This window comes from Poecilia reticulata, chromosome 4, assembly GCF_904066995.2.
Source record: "Poecilia reticulata chromosome 4, P_reticulata-male-v2, whole genome shotgun sequence".
In the NCBI taxonomy this organism is placed as follows: domain Eukaryota; kingdom Metazoa; phylum Chordata; class Actinopteri; order Cyprinodontiformes; family Poeciliidae; genus Poecilia; species Poecilia reticulata.
The window spans coordinates 23,293,560-23,313,154 of NC_088833.1; the positions used below are offsets into that span (position 1 = coordinate 23,293,560).

At 42.6% G+C, this 19,595-nt stretch overlaps 1 protein-coding gene across 2 annotated transcripts; it reads left to right on the plus strand.

Moving 5' to 3' along the window:
* Positions 1-1,400: 1,400 nt before the first annotated feature.
* arhgap45b (Rho GTPase activating protein 45b) lies at positions 1,401-19,497 on the plus strand. 2 transcript variants are annotated; one of them, XM_008407255.3, is made up of 24 exons: positions 1,401-1,876; positions 3,738-3,987; positions 4,443-4,625; positions 7,609-7,749; positions 7,826-7,910; positions 9,823-9,895; positions 10,006-10,081; positions 11,186-11,317; positions 12,212-12,273; positions 12,373-12,483; positions 12,573-12,653; positions 12,740-12,907; positions 13,075-13,212; positions 13,301-13,497; positions 14,146-14,261; positions 14,371-14,454; positions 14,635-14,736; positions 14,804-14,967; positions 15,749-15,937; positions 16,022-16,159; positions 16,596-16,867; positions 17,497-17,734; positions 18,449-18,551; positions 18,638-19,497. In XM_008407255.3, exons 1-24 carry the CDS (start codon positions 1,514-1,516, stop codon positions 19,084-19,086), a joined length of 3,915 nt encoding a protein of 1,304 aa, XP_008405477.1. In that variant the 5' UTR covers positions 1,401-1,513; the 3' UTR covers positions 19,087-19,497. The 2 variants fall into 2 exon arrangements, with proteins under 2 accessions (XP_008405477.1, XP_008405478.1); XM_008407256.3 differs by lacking the exon at positions 1,401-1,876 and adding an exon at positions 1,919-2,449.
* The last annotated feature ends 98 nt before the right edge of the window (positions 19,498-19,595 follow it).

A 19,595-nucleotide genomic window follows, 5' to 3' on the forward strand; every position in this document is an offset into this window, starting at 1 on the left:
GAAGCTAGCATACATTTAAATATTTGACAGCATTGAATTTGAGCTACATAACTAGTTGGGTCAAATGTTTGTGGTTTTCCATAAGCGTCTCAATAGTTTTCTTGATTCTAACTGAACTAAAACAAGGGAAGTTTGGTTTGATTTAACTTCAGGGGAAAAACAAATACATACCTTTTTATTCCGTGTGTACAAACTTCTGGTTTCAACTACAGCCAATGAAGTGGTGCACCAAATGCTTGTTTTAAATGTCAGTGGTGTTTTCTGTTGCCTTATGAGTTCACCTCGAAAAAGGAACTGTTCCAACCTTTTATTAAAAGACTAAATTAAATATGATTCATGTCGATGATAACAGGATGTGTATTTCTAACTAAAAATGCAGTTGTAGTTTAATACATCAATGTTTCACCTGCCATGTTAAAGCCCCTGTAGCGACATTACATTAAAAATAGAAGTAATTTATCATAAATACTGACAGTGGCCAGAAGCACAGAAACAATAGAAAAGGAAGTGTTTGGGGAGTCTGGGGACAAAGAAAAACTAAAACAGTTGTGCATGATTGATTAAAGTAATAATTTGCAATAAGGAAAACATAAAAGCTGTTCACACTTTTGACGAGCTTTTTTATTTAAAAAAAATTATTTTGTCTTATTTGGAGAATATGTAACTTTTAGCGACCGTTTCAGGTTGTTAGTATCATGCCTTTAAATAAACAAAATGGTCACGACCATGTGCCACTGCTTCGCCCACAATGAGTCATTTCGAACCTGCTTTCAAATTTGGGGTTCATTTTCTATCTTCTGCTGGTGGTTTACGATGAAAAGTGTGGTTACGACACCGATAGCTACGTCCAGGAGGTAAGTTAGAGCTAAAATCGTATTCCAGAACAAGAAATACATTGAAATAGAGACCAAAGATCCAAAGATTTTGGTTATACAACTGAATTAAATGTATGAGGAATTTGATTATTTTATTGCAATTTAGCTCCCTTATTCCCGAAAAACGTTACATTTGATAAAAATGGCAATATGTATGTTATGTATAATTTGAATACTATTTAAAGTCAACAAGCAAATTTAATCAGTTTCACAGACAGTTTTGAAGTAAATATTTGACCTTTAAAGCTCTTATCAGAACACGCTTTTATCCAGAGGTCGAGTTTTGTAGCCAGAGTTTAGCGGGGTCTTGCTGAGTTCAATAAATTTGCATTTTTCACACTTGTGGTAACAATCTTGTTTGCATTGATAACACTCGTTTTAACGTCTCGCGCTGGTGACGCAGCTCGGGTCACGTGTTGGACACATACACACCTGTATCAGGATGAACTAATTGCTGTGGAGCGAAGAGACAACTGCAGCGCGCGAGAGAAAGAGAGAGCACCCCCTTCCCCTCCATCACATCGGTTTACACCCACGAGACAAATCCGCCTCCGAGTTGAGATATTCCCGTTGAAAGTTTGTAGAGCAGGTGTGTCTGTGTCCCCCCCCCTCCACGCCCACGCGTGCGCAGAGAGCGGATGCCAGGAGCGCGCAGTTTTGCGGTGAGCCCAGCCGTGCGTCTTTGTGCGTCAGTGAGCCTGCGCGGCTCGATGAGCAGCAGCAGCAGCAGCAACAGGAGGAGGAAGACGCACAGTCAGTTATCGTGCCTCAGAGCTGGTCCGGATGGCACCGAGTTCCCGCTGAACGCCAGCGGCAGACGGAACAAGTGGCGAGTCGGGGGGTGGGTGGGGGGTCTGTGCGTCAAACTCAAAGAAGTCGGGATGGACGGGAAGGGCACTCTGAAGATGTTCAGGAAGAAACCGCGGGAGCTCATCAAGACGCCGTCCATCTCAAAGAAGAGCCGAGCAGGAAGCCCCGGGCCACAGAGCGGCGCGGCGTCTGTGAGTAGCGCATCACTTCTGGTTTCTCTCTTGTGAGTGCGTGTGTGTGTAGAGTAAGATAACCTTCATCTGGACGGGACAGGCTGGACAGATCTCCAAACCAGGGGTGATTCTATTTGTATATGAGATCGGAGAGGCTTTTAACACCTGATCCCAGCTTTAAAAAAAAAAAAAAAATTTCTGCTTTGCTGGCTGCATGGTGTCTTCAGGCTGAGAAACTGTCACCTTCTTGTAGGCAATCGCCAAAACGCAGCGTCATGAGGGCAAAATGCGCTCACTGGCACCTGATCTCACATTGGCTCATATCTGGTTAAGTGTTGCATAGGAAGTTCATCTCTTGTGGGTTTTGTTCGTTCAGTTTTTTTTTTGCGCTAGCCATTCTGCAGTGGCTCAGTGAGTGACTGCATTCAGAAGTGGATTGAAACTGCAGTTAGACTGAGAAGCATGCTGAAGCGTAACAATAAAAACAGCTACAACCCCTACTCCACCACTCAGAGAGTTAAGAAGGCAGAGTCCAAAGGAAAGGACAAGCTGGACATACTGCCCAACAAGCACAACATATGGCTCAAACAGGTAGGAGACTAATTCTGTTCAGCACCATCCGGATGCATGCTGTATTCTGGTTCCTTGCGTCTGCCCGAGATGTTTTTGGTCAGATCAGAAATGTGTTTGACATTAATCCTTAAATTTGTTCAGTGTGTCTCGTTTGTGCTTCGTTTGGGGGGAATTTCCAATGTGGCCTCTCCAACCATCATGACATTCGACACTGTGTGTCAAGTTGCCACACCCGACGCAGCTTGGAGTCAGGAAGTGTTGCACAACGCAGCTCAGGATCTTGTGAAAGGCTTCCTATGTGTGTTTACCAACAGCAGAGCTGCTGCTGCTGGTGCTAGCGGTGGCGGAGGAGGAGGCCGCAGAGGCCATTGTAGGTCACTCCTCTCTGTAGGGAGCCTCAACGGTCACTAGCCGTCGATCAGACACTAAAACGGCTCAAAGCTTTTCCTCTCTCGTTCAATAAATTGATCAGAACTATCGTTTCAAATGCATCGAGCTTTGAATGCGTATTTTACTTCATTAAGAATTGGATGAATGTTGAATTCACACCAAAGGTTTTCTCAAGGTACTTTTAAAGACGAACAGGTCCGGTTCATTTTCAGAAGTGTATAAACAGATTAAACAATGTAAATGTAGACGGATTCAGATAAAAGTTGGGCCCAAATTTAGCCACACACTTGATAAATGTAGAATCAAAATGATGATTATTTAACTAAGAAGTTTGTTTCACGTTGAAAATGAGACGAAGATTTCCCAAAAGATGAGAAGACGATGTTCAAAGGGTATCATTTAAAAAAGTCTGTTTTTCCATTTCATTTAGACTGGCATGTTAAAATAATTTACTCTCCTGCGTAACCTTTGCAAAAGTTTTTTGCATTGCAGCTTGAAAACCTTCATATAACTGTGAAGCAGCATTTTGTACATTTAAACTAATCTTTGCTGATGAGTTCCAGGTCTTGGGGGTGGGAAGGCCTCCATGCCATCACCCTAATCTTCTATCTTCATAGATTCAGATTCAATCAGAACTCTGGTTGAGTAATGACACTCCCAGTCGGAAGAAACGTATTTCTCAGATTTATTTTGTTTCATTTTTTTTATTTATTTAAAACTTAACTGACCAAGAAAACGCAGCTTATTGCAGGAATTAATGAGTGGGATTGCTGTTCCCTTTATGTTTCGATTAAAAACAAAAGCAATCCTGGAGCATTTCTTTCTCTTTCATCTGGTATAAATCCTTTGGAAACCGCTGGAATCGGCAGGTCAGACCTCCAGTGGAAAACTTAACATCTGCCTTTCTTTCTCCCAGCTGTCCATTCTCCAAGAGCAGCCTCGGAAAGATGCGGGCGACGCCGCCCTCTCCTCCTCGCCCTGTTCCTCCACCACCTCTTCGAGCTTCACCCCCACCGCGGCGGGCTTCCAGGACTCATCCCTGTCCTGCCCAGGGACCCCGAGCCCCCAGCACGCCAAGCTGGCCGCCATGCAGGGGGTGGGCTGTCCGTCCCCCGTCCAGACGCTGAAGAGGCCCACCGCTCTGAGTCGACATGCCAGCGCCGCAGGTCCGCCTCGAAAACAACCTTCACTTCTGCACAGTGTCTCATTAAAGTCAACACACCTGGCTGCTGAAGGCGTGGCCCTCTGTGTCAACACCAGGGAGGGGTTGGGGAGGGTGTACGAATGTGGCTCTTCTTCAGCTGTTCATCTTAGTTCTTATAGGATGATTAGGCTCTAATCAGAAAGCAACCTTGAAGGTTGATTATTCTTAAAGAAATCTTAACATTCAAAGCGGTTAAATTCGTTGTACCCCAATTCTATCCTACATCTCACTGCACCTTTAAATGTGCTTTGTATATTCTGCATATTCTTCAATTATTCCATAATTTTGAGGGTAGTTTGTCTCCACTTTGAAGAGCTTACTTGGAACCGTCCCTAAGGAGTTACTCTCTTGAGTAACGTCTCGGAAGTGAAATATTTCAGGTAAAATTGACCGTCCTGTGTTTCTGTGTTTCCTCAGGGTTCCCGCTGCCATCGTGGGTCCACACTAAAGGTCAGGGAAAGGGGGCCTTGAGCCCGTCCCCCCAGTCAGAGGTGCCGGAGAGCACGGTGATCGAGGTGGAGGACATCCCAGCCCTGCTGAGGGACGTGGCGCGCTTCGCTGAGGCCGTGGACAAGCTCAAGGATGTCGTGCTGGCTGAGGGTAAGAGGCAGACCCCCGAGCAAAGAGAGAGCGAGAGGGGTCCAAACATTTTGGAGATTTTCTATTCGAGTTAACTTTGTATATCCGCTTCCTGTGCTGTAATCGGCATGAAATATTATGAAATACTGTCTGTTTTCACGTCAGGCAGACAAAATACATCTTTGTGTCATTGTGGAGACAGGTATGTTTGTTCTCACGGGTGGGGGGGGCTCGAGCAGGACAATGCTGTTTTTGGTGACTTTCGACAGCTTCTCACGAGTGATCCGTCGGAAGGCCCTCCTGTCGATCTTACATCAGCCCAAACACGTGTGCTTTACGTGAGTGACAGCAGCGGCGGGTGGAGCCTGCGTGTGCAGCTTCCTCTCTCTGAGCTGACGAGTGCGCTTCCGCTGCGCCCACAGACGCGACCGCGCTCTTGTCTCCTGCAGGAAGCCAGCTTCTTGTTTACTGCAGCCATGTTCGTGCACTCTGTGCCCCTCCTGCACGACGCAGCCGAGCCTGAAACGGCCTGCGACGGAGCAGAGCCATGCAGTGGACCGGCTTTACACAAGCAAAACGTCTCTGACCGTCGTCCAGCTTCCTTCGTGATCTAGTTACAACATATTTATTTATGGCAGATCCTGAAATATTTTTCCGTCTCCTGCTATCTTTTGTTAAGTCACGCTCTCCACCCATGTTGGCTTTCTAAACAGGAAGCCATGATGGATAACTCGGAGACAGAAAGGCCTCTTTCAACACTTCCTCCTCTGACGGGTTGACTTACATCACCGTCACTCTGACTCTCATAATTCTGCTCCTACTATGAAGCTCTTTATTTTATTGTTATGGTGCCACTTTGGGGTTTTTCTTACTTTAGTTTTCACTTGTGATCAAGGTGACCTGCCTTCGTGAGCCGCAGGAAGGAGATACAGCAAACTGCCAGAGCTAAAGACTAATCTTGCAAATCTTCAGAAAGGGCCACATCCTCTGTGGCACCGCTGCAAAACTGTTCCTTTCTGGGTCACCTGTTGCTCCTTCGCCATTGGCTGAATTCGTCTGAGACTGTGGGAGAATGAAGATTCTGCCTTAGCTCCTCCAGCTGGAGGCTGGGCTAGGTAGAGAAAGGACTGTTGCTTAAATGCGTGAAGAACACAATTAAGCAGGCTGTAGTGACTTCACTGGGATAAAAGCTGACCTTTTGTTTACTTGAGTCACACTAACTGCATTTTGTTTTGTAACACCTTGTGACCAGGAAATTTGTCTGCTTTTTAGCCGAAAGGGAAATAAAGCAATTGCCGTCACTCAGCTGCCTCATAAATGTGCTGTCTTGGCTTTTTTGGTTGTGAAGCTAAGCTAGAAAGCTGGGGGGGGGGGGGTTGTTTTTTTTTTTTGTTTGTTTTTGTTTTTCCCCATCAACATTCCCTTCAAAATATTTGCTTTTTTTGTTTTTTTCTCATTACAAAGCACTGAAAATGTGCTTTATAAATTAAATTGCCTTTACAATCACAAGCTTTAATGTACTTTATTAATACTATATGCGAAGTGGAAGGAACTAATGCATCTTGAGAAAAAAAATCAAAATTATTTTCCTTGCATCCTGGATTTGTAGCTCAAAGCAGTTTCTCCATCAACTTTGAGCAGCTTCCCTGTCGGCGTTACAAAAAGCAACCCGCAGCATGAGGCTGCCACCATCATGTTTCACCGAGGGGGGCGGTGTGTTTAGGGTGATGTGCATTGTCACACATCTTGGGTTTGCCTCTAGGCCACATAATATTCGGTCTCATCAGAGCAACTTCTTCCTCTTTGTTGTGTCCTCGACATGAATTGTGGAAAACTCCTTGATGATTTCATCTTTCTACTCTCTGATAAAGGTCAGACTTTACAGTCGTCATATTGACGGATTCTCCCGGTAATTGTGGGATTTAATGCTCCTCCTCGTCGGCCCTTTCAGCTCAGCTGGAGATGATTGAACAGAACGCTAGCTATTTAGTTATTTATGCTAATCAGTTCATTCATGTCTCATTTCCTGTTGATCATGAGATTTTAGAGAAGCTCCATGTCTATTTGCCTCTTGATGGCCTTGGTTTCATGCCAGACTGCTGCAATTTTATCCCAGCCTACTTTCACTTCCTACACACAAACCAACCATTTTGTACCAGCACACTTACCAGTATCAATTCATTTTTCTGGATAGTTGGGTGTATATATATATATATATATATATAAACTGTATATCTACCAATCTTGTACTGCATCTTGTTTTCAATTATTCTGATCCCTGTTTGGTTCGACTGACGGATTATAATCCCTAATCTGACGAGAATAACTGAGTCACCTCCTGCTGGTGGATATTATTCACATCCAATATTTCCTCACTGCTGAAAGTAAAAGTAGAAAATGGATTTGGAGTGGAACAGCCAGCACCTTTTCATATTTCAATGTTTTTCATTTTTCTATTTTGTCTTCTTGGCTGAAGATTGGCTTTAAACCAAAATCCCAATCGGAAATAAAATGTCATTTACTGCATTGCTAACCAAAAATTTATTTACCAGAATGAATTTTTACATCTCTTTTGGTTTAGAGTCTAAACATTTCCATATTGGTCTCAGCTAGACCGGTCACAACAAATTTTGCTGAGCAATAAATTGTCCTAGAACGCAAATTTTTGTAATATTTGAAGCCATTGATAATGACATAAGAATACAAGATTGTCTATCAAAGACAAACTAAACACTTGACCAGGAAGATATTTTAAATATACAAAATAAAACACGGCAACCAAAAACAAGAAATAAAACGGGAATTAAACTCGTTCATAACCGAAACAATAGTTAAAGCCTTCACCAGATTTAAATGTATCTGAGAGCTGCTCCCGCAGAGATGCTGATTGTTTAACGGAAACATTCACGATCTGTGGCAGTCTTTTTTTTTTTTTCTTTCAGGTTTTTTTTTTTTCTTGCCGTCTTTTTATGCGCTCGTCTCACCCAGCTCTTCCTTCACACAGGTAAGGAGAGCCAGCGGCCCGTGGCACACGAGTGTTTGGGAGAGGTGCTGCGAAACCTGCGTCAGGTCATCAACACGTACCCGCTGCTGAACACGGTGGAGATCCTCACTGCTGCTGGGAAGCTCATCTCCAAGGTCAAAGGTGAGGAGACGGCGGAGGAGGGTTTCAATGTTCTGGGGGAAACTGCTGCAACTTGAACATCTGGACGTTGCTTCAGGGTTCCACTATGAGGCATCCAACGAGATGGACAAGAAAGACTTTGAGAAGGCCATCGAGACCATTGCAGTCGCCTTCAGCAGCAAGTAAGTGCAGCAAGGTTATATTTAGCAACCGTAAGTGAAGCTGCTGTTTGTTGCCGTTGGAGATAACGGTCTTACTTCATAACGGTGTCCACATGTATTTGACATACAGTTTACTCTAGTGGTATGTAGGTGTGTAGTAGTGAGCTGAGAGTCTGATGTTGGGAAGCAGAGAGAAGTGCTTGATGGTGACACATTTGCATGAGCCAAAGCTGAAAACAGGAAGTGGCTTTTTTTTTTTCTCTTTTTTTTCATCTACCGTCACAAAACCAAAACTTAAAACTTCTGTTGACTACCTGAGCTCTAATGGCACAGATTGCACAGCCTGAAGCAACGAGACGATGTGAGAATGATCACCGGAAATCTAATGCACAGGAGGAAACCAGATCAAATCAATGATTTAAAAATGACTCGAGATTAGTTTGTGCTTTTTTTTTTTCTTTTGCTAATTTTCTTAAAAATAAACCGGTGAAAAGAGTGCGACGTGTCTGTGCCGCTTCAGGGTTTAGACAGTCGTGGGTTTTAGGAGGAAGTGAGCTGGCAAGAGACAGTTGAAATCTGCCTGATGTGTCTGTTTCCTCATTCCCTCCTCTGCTCTCCCTCCGACCTTTCTGTCACAACAAAACGACTCCAAAACAACTCGAACATGGAGTACCCGCCTTTGTGCTTTTGCCGTTTGTCCAACATGTTGCCAGACAACCCCGGTTTCAAAGGAAACAAGCTCATTGATTTCACAGAAAAATGATTGAACCTGATAGAGGTGACTTGGTTCAAAACTTTTATCTTTGTCACTTCCTGTCTCTGCTGTACCTGCAAAGGTTTCGCATTAGGCTCCGACCTCTTCCCTTTTTTTCTCTTCTAAAAGCTTAGCTGTCCACAACACCAACCTAATGTCTGAGCCGCAGTTTCCACACCTCTGCTACAGTGTGTCGTTTAATATCATTTACCCATTCATTGATATTCCCACCAGTAAATGGGAATATCATTAAAAGTGTGCTGTATTTAAATAACTGTTAAAAAAATTAATCTTGTATAGATTCGCGCTATAATTACAGCTTATGACTGTAACAATTGAATTAATTGCCAACTCATTTACTGATACATTAATCATTAACTGGAGTATATAGACTCAAAAGTAGAGAATTTGCTGAATGAATAACACATTCAGAGGAGTAATTAGAGTAATTAGGCAAAAAATACATAATTTTTACATTTCAGGAAAAAAATAACATTTGTCTGTAAATTTGCTCTTCACAGAAATCCTGAAGAGGCATAGTTTTTAGCTTCATTTTGTTCAAATTCTGTTTTAAAAAAATGCCCTGTTAAGCATCTTATCTCATTGCTAGACAAATTATTAATCAGTTAATCCAAAAATTAGCCTTTCTACATTACATCGACCTAAAAGAGCTGAGCATTTCACATGTTGATGTTAGACGTATTTTCTTAGCTGCAGATGTGTCCTTTGCTACAAATAATCAAGCATTAAACAATGCTCTTATTGCATTTTAGGTGATAGTGTTTATTTTCTTACATATTAGAAAAAAAATAAAAAAGAAATTGACTTGTTTTGTATCTAATTTTGTACTAAGACTTAAGTGGTGAAATACAGAATGTGCCAATTTTTTCATCAGATTAATGGATTGAATAATTGTTCACTAAAATGATCGGTAGCTGCAGCCTTATTACAGTTGACCCTAAAATATAATTTCTGAGAATGAGTATTATTGTTACAGACATTAATTTCTATTAAGACGGAGTTATGAACAATTGACAAGTCGGAACATAACACTTTTGTGTCACTTAAAAAACATGCAGTTTTTTTTTCTTTTTGTTTTCATTTGTGGTGAGTCACAATAAAATTGGCAGAAACAAACATTTACAACTTACTGAAATGCACCTGTGTCTTCCTCTCCAGTGTGTCCGAGCTTCTGATGGGGGAGGTGGACAGCAGCACGCTGCTCTCCCTGCTGCCCACAGAGAAAAGCAGAGTGAGTTTGAATCCATTACATCCTTCATGCCAACTTAAGCAGATTTACTCCTGTCCCCAATGAAAACTATAATCTAGAAAGTTTCACCTCTAAATGGTTTGTGTTTTCAGTCGATGGAGAACTTGTACGCTGCAGCAGGTCAGGGAGTAGAAGGGGGTCAATTCAGGAGTGACCTGCATGACAACGGTAGGTGATGAGCTCCTCCGCTCCAATTACAGCTAAAACTAACGTTGCGTAAAATCAACCCAAACCCCTATAAGGATCCTGATGCGACTTGAGCCTGAAATATTGTTGGTCTCCCCCTGCTGGTTCGAATACCACAGCCCACAGATTTTCAACGCTCCTACTGTTTGAATGAATTGAAAAATATTTTATGGATCCCAAAGGGAAGTTAAATGTTGAAACTCAATTCATCCAAAGATCTTCAGACGGTGATTCTGTGGACAGGAAGGACCTCCAATAGCAGTCAGTCTTGCAACAAATCTCAAGAAGCCTCTGACTGAAAACTGTTTATCACAGTTTCATGACTGATATGACGATTTAAAAGCTCAATTTCTGGTCAGCAGACGCAATATTTCACAGCAACATGTCCCGGATGACACAATGGGTTGTTGTCAAGAACGCCCAAATCACCTCATTCACCTTTGACCTCCTTTTAATGTCTACCTGGCTGTATGGAGACATTGGACTTGGGGATATGATCAATGGAAGAGATGGTTTGAACTTCCTCCTTCTCTCTCTGCTCTTTGGTCCTGCTCTGTATCCATGAAGTCTCCTGTAACTATACAAAAATATATACATTATTTGGGTTTTTACCTCCTTGCTTTTCAAATTCGACTCGGTTCAGTTTGTATTCATGCCGATGCATCATGAAGATGTCCTGCAGCTCCCAGTTCAGATTGGACCAGATTGAATCTGTTTTTAATGTTAAACAAACCCCAGAAGTTTGATCAGTCTTAGTAGTAATAAGTATATTCTTAAAAAAAACAGACATGCTGTGTGAGGCAACAGTGGAAAGGAATGATTTCTTTCTAGCTTGAAGAAACCTTCATGTTGTTCAGGTCTTGTAACTGTCATACAAGATTAAATATATTTAAAGTGTGCAAAAAACACTGGCAACAACTAAAGTAAATGTTCAGCATTGAGAGATTTAAAATATTCTACCTGAGACCACTACAAAAACTACTTCAAACCTAAACATGCCAGAATGAGGCTCAGATCAAATCAAAGTTGGTAGGAAAAACTGTTTTGAGTTCCTTGACTGACGAGCGTTTGCGTGTCATTCCGCAGGCCGAGTTGAGGAAGTGGATGTGATTCTCCAGCGCAGTGAGGGAGGTGTGGACTCTGCTCTGGTCTATGCCAAATCCATTTCTAAGTACATGAAGGACCTGATAAGTTATGTGGAAAAGAGAACCACATTGGGTGAGTGGAAATGCCTCGAGCTGAGGCAATCACAGGACAAATGTCCTGCGTGGAAATTTAAAGAACAGAAAAGTTTGTTTTTTTTGTCTCCAAGGTTTTCTGGTTATCTAGAAGTCACAGTGGCTTGTGAAAGTACTTTACAGGGAACTTTACAATAGTTCACACATGACAACCACAAAGTTCAGTGTGTTTTTCTGGGGGATTTTACATGATGGACAATTATGAAAGTGGAAGGAAAATATTTTTATTTAGCTCCCTTTACTACGATGTTCTTAAATAAATTTCACTTCAACCAGCTATCTTCAGCAGTTGTCCAAATAGTAAGTGTGTAAAACCTATGTGTATTTTATTCTGTGTATAAAAGCAGCTGAATGCAAATGCGTGACATATTTTTCAAGTTTAGTTGTGCTACTTTATAAATCCTGATCAGATGTACTAAGTCTTAATATTACTGTGAGTTACTGTAGATGTTTACGTTCAGGGATCACATCTTTGACGTAAAATTCTGTTTCAACTATTGGCAAATTTTCTTTAGGCAATGAGCCTTCGCTTGACAAACGTCATTACTACAAGTTCTACTATAATAAAGTGAAAAACAAGGGAAAAAAAGGAAAAAATCAGAAATATTTTAAGCAACTACTTTTTCAACCGCTTAAAAGTAGCAAGCTATGCTGCAAATCTTAATGTGTCAACACATAAGAACAACAAGAGTAGATCTGGTATTGGCTGTTTTCATTTTTTATTTTTTATGAAAACATTAGCTCTATCACATTTATATCACTCATTGTGAAGCAATATGATTCCCTGCATTGTGTGGAGTTAAGTCTCTATATCCTTCAACAACCACAAGAGGGAGCTACAGTGCCAACAGGTTTTGCTGCTCTTGTGTTACAGAGGCGGAGTTCTCCAAAGGCCTTCAGAGATTATACCAGTCCTGCAAACACAGCATAACACACGTAAATCCCATTCTTCCTATCTCCAAATTTCAAAAATCATTCTGATGGTAGAGTTAAATCTTCTTTCACCGATATGAAATGTTGCGTTTCTCCCTTCAGCCACACATGCCGCTCTACTCCATCTACTCTCTCGCTCTGGAGCAGGACCAGGAGCAAAGCGTAGGGCTGCAGCAGGCCAACACCACTCTGCACAATCAGACTTTCATTCAGGTCTCTGCATCACAAACACAGCTTCTGCACCTCTGACCTTTTCGCTCTCGATCCAACCTTTGACCTAACGTCTGGCCTTCCCCACACAGCCGCTGCTGCAACGCAAGCAGGAGCACGAGAAGAAGAGGAAGGACATCAAGGATCTCTGGATTCGAGCAAAGAGAAAACTGGTGGGGCCTTTTTTTGTTGTTGTTTTGAACTGTAAGTAGCTGGTTTGGATTTCAACTTGCAACTGAAAATGACTTTTCTCGGTTAGCTGGAGTGCGAGGCAAACCTACGAAAAGCCAAGCAAGCTTACATGGTCCGCTGCGAGGAGTACGAGAAGGCCAAAACGGCGGCCTGTAGAGCCGAAGAGGAGGGAGGAGGGTCTACTGCAAAGTCTGTGGAGAAGAAGAAGCGTGTGGAGGAAGAGGCTCGCAACAAGGTCTTCATGAATATTCTTAATTGATTCACACCTTTACCTCTACAGCTACATGACAACAGACATCCGTCTGCCTACAGATGCACCTTGAAAGTCTTTTTTGAGCTGCGTAATGTGATAAACCTATTAGAGAAGCTAAAGCATAAACTTGTGTTTCCACGTCTACACAGGCAGTCGAAGCGGAGGCCACCTATAGAACATGCATTGCAGATGCCACCACCCAGCAGCTGGAGCTGGAGCACACAAAGGTGACGGTGCTGCGGCAGCTTCAGGACGTCATCAAACAGAGCGACCAGACGCTCCGATCGGTCAGAACGCACACAACCAGTCCAGCCGCCGCCTCGTCTCTGCTGCGGACGCTGAAGTGTGTTTACCCTTCTGTCCTTCATCCTGCAGGCCACCATCTCCTACTACCAGCTCATGCACATGCAGACCGTGGCGCTGCCCGTCCACTACCAGACCCTGTGTGAGAGCAGTAAGCTGTACGACCCTGGCCAGCAGTACGCGGCCCACGTACGAGACCTGCAGTTGCCTGAGCAGCCCGGCATCCTCTACTCGTTTGAGACATACTCTCCGACCAGCTCATCGTCCAGGTGGGGGATTCTTTCAGAGCAAACACCTCACACAAAACAAACAAAAAATAACCCTTACAGGAGGGGTGTCAAACTCCTTTTCATTTCAAGAACTAGTTGTAGCAGAATATATTAATAAAACTACATGTTGACAAAACTGTTTGAATTATATGGCTTTTGCTCTATTTGGGGAGTGTTTCTAAAAATGTAGCATCTTTTCACATTGATGTAATTTGAAACTATCCAAAAACAAGTAATTTGATTTGACAAAATAACAGCTGTTATATTGAAGGGGTCTTCATTTGCCCGTGTCTTGAGTGGAGTTTTGAGGGCCACATAAACGGCCATGGCGGGCCGGGTTTAGCCCTCAGACCTCAAGTTTGACACATAGGAGACTGTTGAATATCACGACTGAGACCAACCTCCCTGTTCATGCTTAATGAAAAGACAAATTAGGCAACTTGCGAGGTTGTGAGGGCAACAGGATTTTGTTTTCCTCCAACTAAAGGGATTTGAATTCAAATGTTTATTTCTTTATCTTTCACTTAAAATGCCACTAAGATACATTAAAATCTGTGACAAAATCTGAAAAGGTGGAAGGAAAAGCTTCAGACTTGTTGAACAGACATCTATAGAAAACGCTAAACCAAATGTATCAAATGATTTCAGTCACGGCCACAGACCGAGAAACGACAGTTTCAACACTGACCACCACACAAGTCAGACTGACGGTCCCACCATCAGTGTGGATCCTTCTGCTGCAGAGACGGAGGCCCAACGTAAGAGTAAGCAATGCCTTCTAAAAACCGTGGACGTCGTTATTAAGGCTTTAAAGCTAAGCTGCTATTACAATGTTTGCTCCTCCTCTCATTCTGTTGTTTTTCATTTTTCCAGGACAGGGACACAAATCCTGGGGTTCAACAGTGAGCAATGACAGCATGGCGGACACGGGGCTGGATTCTCCCACTGCCAGCACAAGTGAGTCACTAATTTGGTTTGGTGAACAGTTTTGACAGCAACCTGAAGATTTCCTTTTCACTGTTCCACTAACAAACCAATAAGCCCTTTGAAAGTTAATTTTCTGTGTGCTGATTTATAAACATCTGGTTTTACAAATTAAAACAAATAAAATCTCACATTGAACTGTTAAATTTTTAGGTGACATTTCCAAAATGGCTCGAACGTCCTCGACTGGAACGATGTCATCTGACGAGGAGACGGATGAGAAAGACGGAAACGTTTCATCGTTTGAAACTCCAAGTACGTTTTAGCACAGGATCGTCCTTCCACTGCGCTTTCTGTGTGTGACGACGACAGTTCTGTGCAGATATTAACGGCATGGATCCAGACGTGGTGGTCTCCACCAGACCTTTCCGGAACATCGGCCTGTCCAAAGCGGCCCAGACCCACAAGCTGAGGAAGCTGAGGACTCCTGCCAAGTGTCGGGAATGTGACAGCTACGTTTACTTCCAGGGGGCCGAGTGCGAGGAAGTGAGTCCTTCATCAGGACTTTATTTATTTTGCAAAAGCTGTGTACAATTATATTTTCTGAGGAGTTGTTCTTTTAGACTTTATTTTTCAAATCAACAAGGTAATCTGTGTTGATTTCTCAAACCCTTTTGAGGAAAAGTGGCACAGACTTTAATACAAGCTTTTAACTTCTGTAAATTATGTTTTTGTTTTTTTTAATAAAATGACCTCAATCCTTAAACCTCTTAACGGGGCAAAATGTGTTGGAGGGCACACAGTAAAATCCTTTTTATGTTAATTAAATGTAATTTAAATATTAAATAAATGAATAGATATCGTCATCATTTACGAGATAAATTTAAAGATATTAAAGACTTACCTTAATGCCAAAGTTATATTTCAGTGCCAAAGTTGTATGTCATTAATTTACAACAGAAAGTTGTAAATTAATAATTAAAAGTTTTGACTTATTTGATCGTTAAAAAATGAAGTATAATTAAAGATGCGCCTCAGTTATTGTTTTACAAGGATTGTTTTCCCCACTGAGCAAATGGATTCAGTTTAAACATGAGCCATGTCTAAAATATTCAGACACTATTGTACAGCAGTGACAGCTATGTTTACTTTAACATTTTCCATACATCACCATCAGGCTCTGAATAAGCCTCGCATGCTTCCAGTTTTATAAACTATAAGCAGAAGCACTTTTGGTTTTGTCTGCACTTCTTTCGAGGGGGCATCAATCACGGTTAAAAAACCCCCCAAAACTTTCAGGCTAATTAATTTCTTTATCCCCTTCCAGTGTTTCCTGTCGTGTCACAAGCGTTGCCTGGAGACCCTCGCCATCCAGTGTGGCCATAAGAAGCTGCAGGGCCGCCTGCAGCTGTTCGGCCGGGACTTCACCCAGGTGGCGAGCTGCGCCAGCGACGGCATCCCCTTCATCATCACGAAGTGCATCTCTGAGATCGAGAGACGCGCCCTCAAGATGAAGGTGAGGAGGCTCCCGGTTTCTCCGTTCAAGATGTTTGGGCCGGCGTCAAAGTGTCGGCCGTGAACCGCTGCTTCCTCTTCGCAGGGCATCTACAGGGTGAACGGCGTGAAGACCCGCGTGGAGAAACTCTGTCAGGCCTTCGAAAACGGCAAGGAGCTGGTGGAGCTGTCTCAGTGTTCGCCACATGACATCAGCAACGTCCTCAAGCTTTACCTCAGACAGGTACACGCAGCATCCTGGAACCAGTTCCCACACTTCTTCACTTCTTCTAGTCTCTCATAGTTTGTTTACCAGAGGTAACATGTTAAGACATTAGCTCCATAGGATTACTGAATATTTGAACTTGCCAAGTTTGATAGTTTTTACTCTTTATATCTTTCTGTATTAAATCATTTTGATTAAAATTTGTGTACATATTCCCCTGGATTGGCTAGAAGTCGGTCAAATTTTAAAACGGATAATAAAGTGCAATTTTTAAACCTCTAAGCTAAACTTGGCTATAGATGTGTTTTGCAAAAATCTCAACACTTGCTCCAATGTAGGAACCTGAAGAAACTGTTAAAAGAAGCTTGGCCCTCATTTTGCATTGTGTTTAGTTTCAGTCGTCCTCGTTTCCACGTTATCTTAATTCTGTGCGTCTGTTTCCTGTTGCCTCCAGCTGCCGGAGCCCATCATGCCTTTCCGTCTGTACAACACGCTGATGGGTCTGGCCAAGGAGAGCTTGCACAGCGAGGGAGACGTGCCCGAGGGAGGGGAGGCTGAATCGAGCGGCACCAACCCCGTAGCGGTCCGGGGGCCCGAGCTGGTGGACCTGGGGCCCAACTCGGACCCGGAAGTCCTCGTTTTGGTGGACAGTCTGAAGGAGCTGGTGAAGGAGCTACCCAAGCCCAACTTTGCTACGTTGCGGTACATCGTTCGCCACCTTCGAAGGTCAGCTGGCAACTAGTGCTTCAACTAATGATTATTTCCATTCTAGATTAATCTAGCGATTATTTTTGACGATTAATCGGATAAAATTTGATTTGCACATTCCACAGATTTTTCATTTTAGCCTTTTTTTATACATTAAAAAATGCAAATAATTCAGTTCCTTTTTTTTTTTAATAAGATAAAAATTTTATTGCCTAAATCCAACAACATGGCATTGCTTTAGTGAACAGCAAAAAGTACTTCAATACTTTTCAAGTATTGTCCTTTCTGCTCGATTTCGACATCAACATATGTGATGCAGGGTTAATATGTTTAATTTTTGGATTAAACAACTAATTGGACAACCAAAAGGTACTTAATAGATTTGTTTTACAGTATTTGGTCTAAAACATTTGAGGAGTTCTGGGTTTTTCCTTTTTAATGCAAAATGTATATATTTGTACAATTTTGGTTTAATTACTGTTGTTCTTTTCTGCAAATTGCTTTTTTTTTGTCTCTACTCCAATTAACTAAATCCGTTGATGATTTTAGTAATCGATTTATCACGATCAGTTTGATTAATCATTTCAGCTCTAAATAAAACCACTAGTTTCCAGGCGATTCCACCAACTAAGTTTCTGTTGATCCAGGATTGCAGAGCTGGAGGAGGACAACAAGATGAGCCCCAGCAACTTGGGTATTGTGTTTGGACCCTCCCTGATGCGTCCCCGTCCCACCGGGGCCACGATATCCCTGTCCTCTCTGGTGGACTACCCTCACCAGGCCCGCATTGTGGAGGCCCTCATCGTCTTCTATTCCTCCATATTCCAATCAAAAACTTCCCACACCAACAAAATCGCGCGCTCCACATCTACCTCCACGCAGCAGGTGGGTGCTGGGAAATATTCCGGCCAATAAATAAATATTCGTAAACCTAGAAATGTTTGTCTCTTGCTACAAACATCGTTCCCAATTGTAACATTGAGAATTCGAAGAGTGATGTCTTATAAAATTGCAATTAAATACAATCAGTTTGCTGTAACATGAGGAAATATAAACTATGAAGCAGTTTTAAAATATTTTCCAACCAATCTATTGAATGCGTTAAAGCATATGTCAAACTCGAGGCCCACGGGCTAAATCCAGCACACCAGAACTTTCTGTGGCTCCAGGTGGCCACAGAAATACAACTTCAAGATAATGTGTGTTTACATATTATTTTATCAGCCAATTAGTTTTTGTTTGCATGAATTACTTGGTCTTTAAACTTAAAGGTACAATATTTTACCAGTTTATCAATTTGTGCCTCAACCGGTTCTTTGAGGACATTCATGGTGTGGCTGGAAATGAAAATTAGTTTGATACATTTTTATTTCCTTGCTTAAAGGAGCAAAGAAAGTTGATCAACTTTACATCTGTTGTCAATTTTCCATTTGAAATGCACATAAACATCTTCTTAAATATAAATATGGTTGGAAAACCTCGTAAAACCCAGTAGCTGTTCAGTTGAAACTATTTTAAGATGGTCTCATGTGACATAATGTGTTAAATAAGACAATAAGCAAATCTCACAAACATCCCCCCGTCACCTCACTCAATCAGGAAAGTGTTGGAGATAAGATGGAAAGCACTGGAGATGGAGAAGAGGATGGAAGCAAAGACGACCAGAACAAGCCGGACTCAGACAGGCAGGAGGAGGGCTGCGGTGAGTTTCTATATAAACTCAAATCTGTTGAAATCCTCTCTGAGTAGGCAAGGTCTTTTAAGTTTGGATGCTCATTTCGAATCCAGGAAGCTCTTTGGGGTCGCTGGGCTCCAGCGAACAGCTCCCCGACTCTGACTCGGAGCTGGACGAGAGCAGCCACAGCTCCGGCAGGCTGATGAAGCAGGAGAGCGTGGTGAGCACGGAGGACGAGCAGCTGAGCTACAGGGACAGCCTGGACCTGTCCGGCCACTCCGCCACCCACACCGACCCGGAACAGGACCCAGAGCAGGACCAGGACAACCCCGAAGGAGACGGAGAAGGTGAGCCCCCCGCTGTGCCGGAGAGCGCACCGCCGGAGGAAGACGCAGCAGAGCAGGAAGTGACGACCTCGCTGGCTGAGCTCAACGTGAACCAGTCCAACAACAACCAGCTGAGGTCCCCCGTAGCCAGCCTGTCGGGCGTCCCGCTGGCCTGCCTGTGCAGGAAGAATGTACCGCTGACAAGGAGGCGGGACACGGAGCCCGAGTTTGTCTGATCACAGGATTTTAAATTAAACCAACAGAGTTGGATGTCTGCAAGATACAAATAAATAAAATTGCTTTTATACATTAGTCAGTCGAGGATGTACGATGAGACTAAAACGAGTTTTTATTCCATTTTTGTAAAAGGTCATGAATCTGGCAGAGAAACGTCTGCACACTTACTGCTCTTTGAATTAACTATCACTTCAAGAAGTTTGATTACATGTACTTATTTTCCAGCATTTTTGTAGTTCTATAAACTTAGTGTGAATATCGGTCGGATAAATTTGTAGTTGGTTCAACTATTGAACAGTTTCCCTTTTTAAAATGCTGTGAAATTTTAAACTTTAGCAATTTCTGACATGTTTTGCATCTGTCACTGAATGCCTGACTTGTTCTAATAAAAATTGATTTTTATTTTGAAATGTTACTCGTGTATTTCTGCTTAGCATTTTTCACCCAACAGAATAGGGGACCAATGCAGAGCAGGAAGAGCGTAGTTTCTGCCTCCGTCATGATGTCA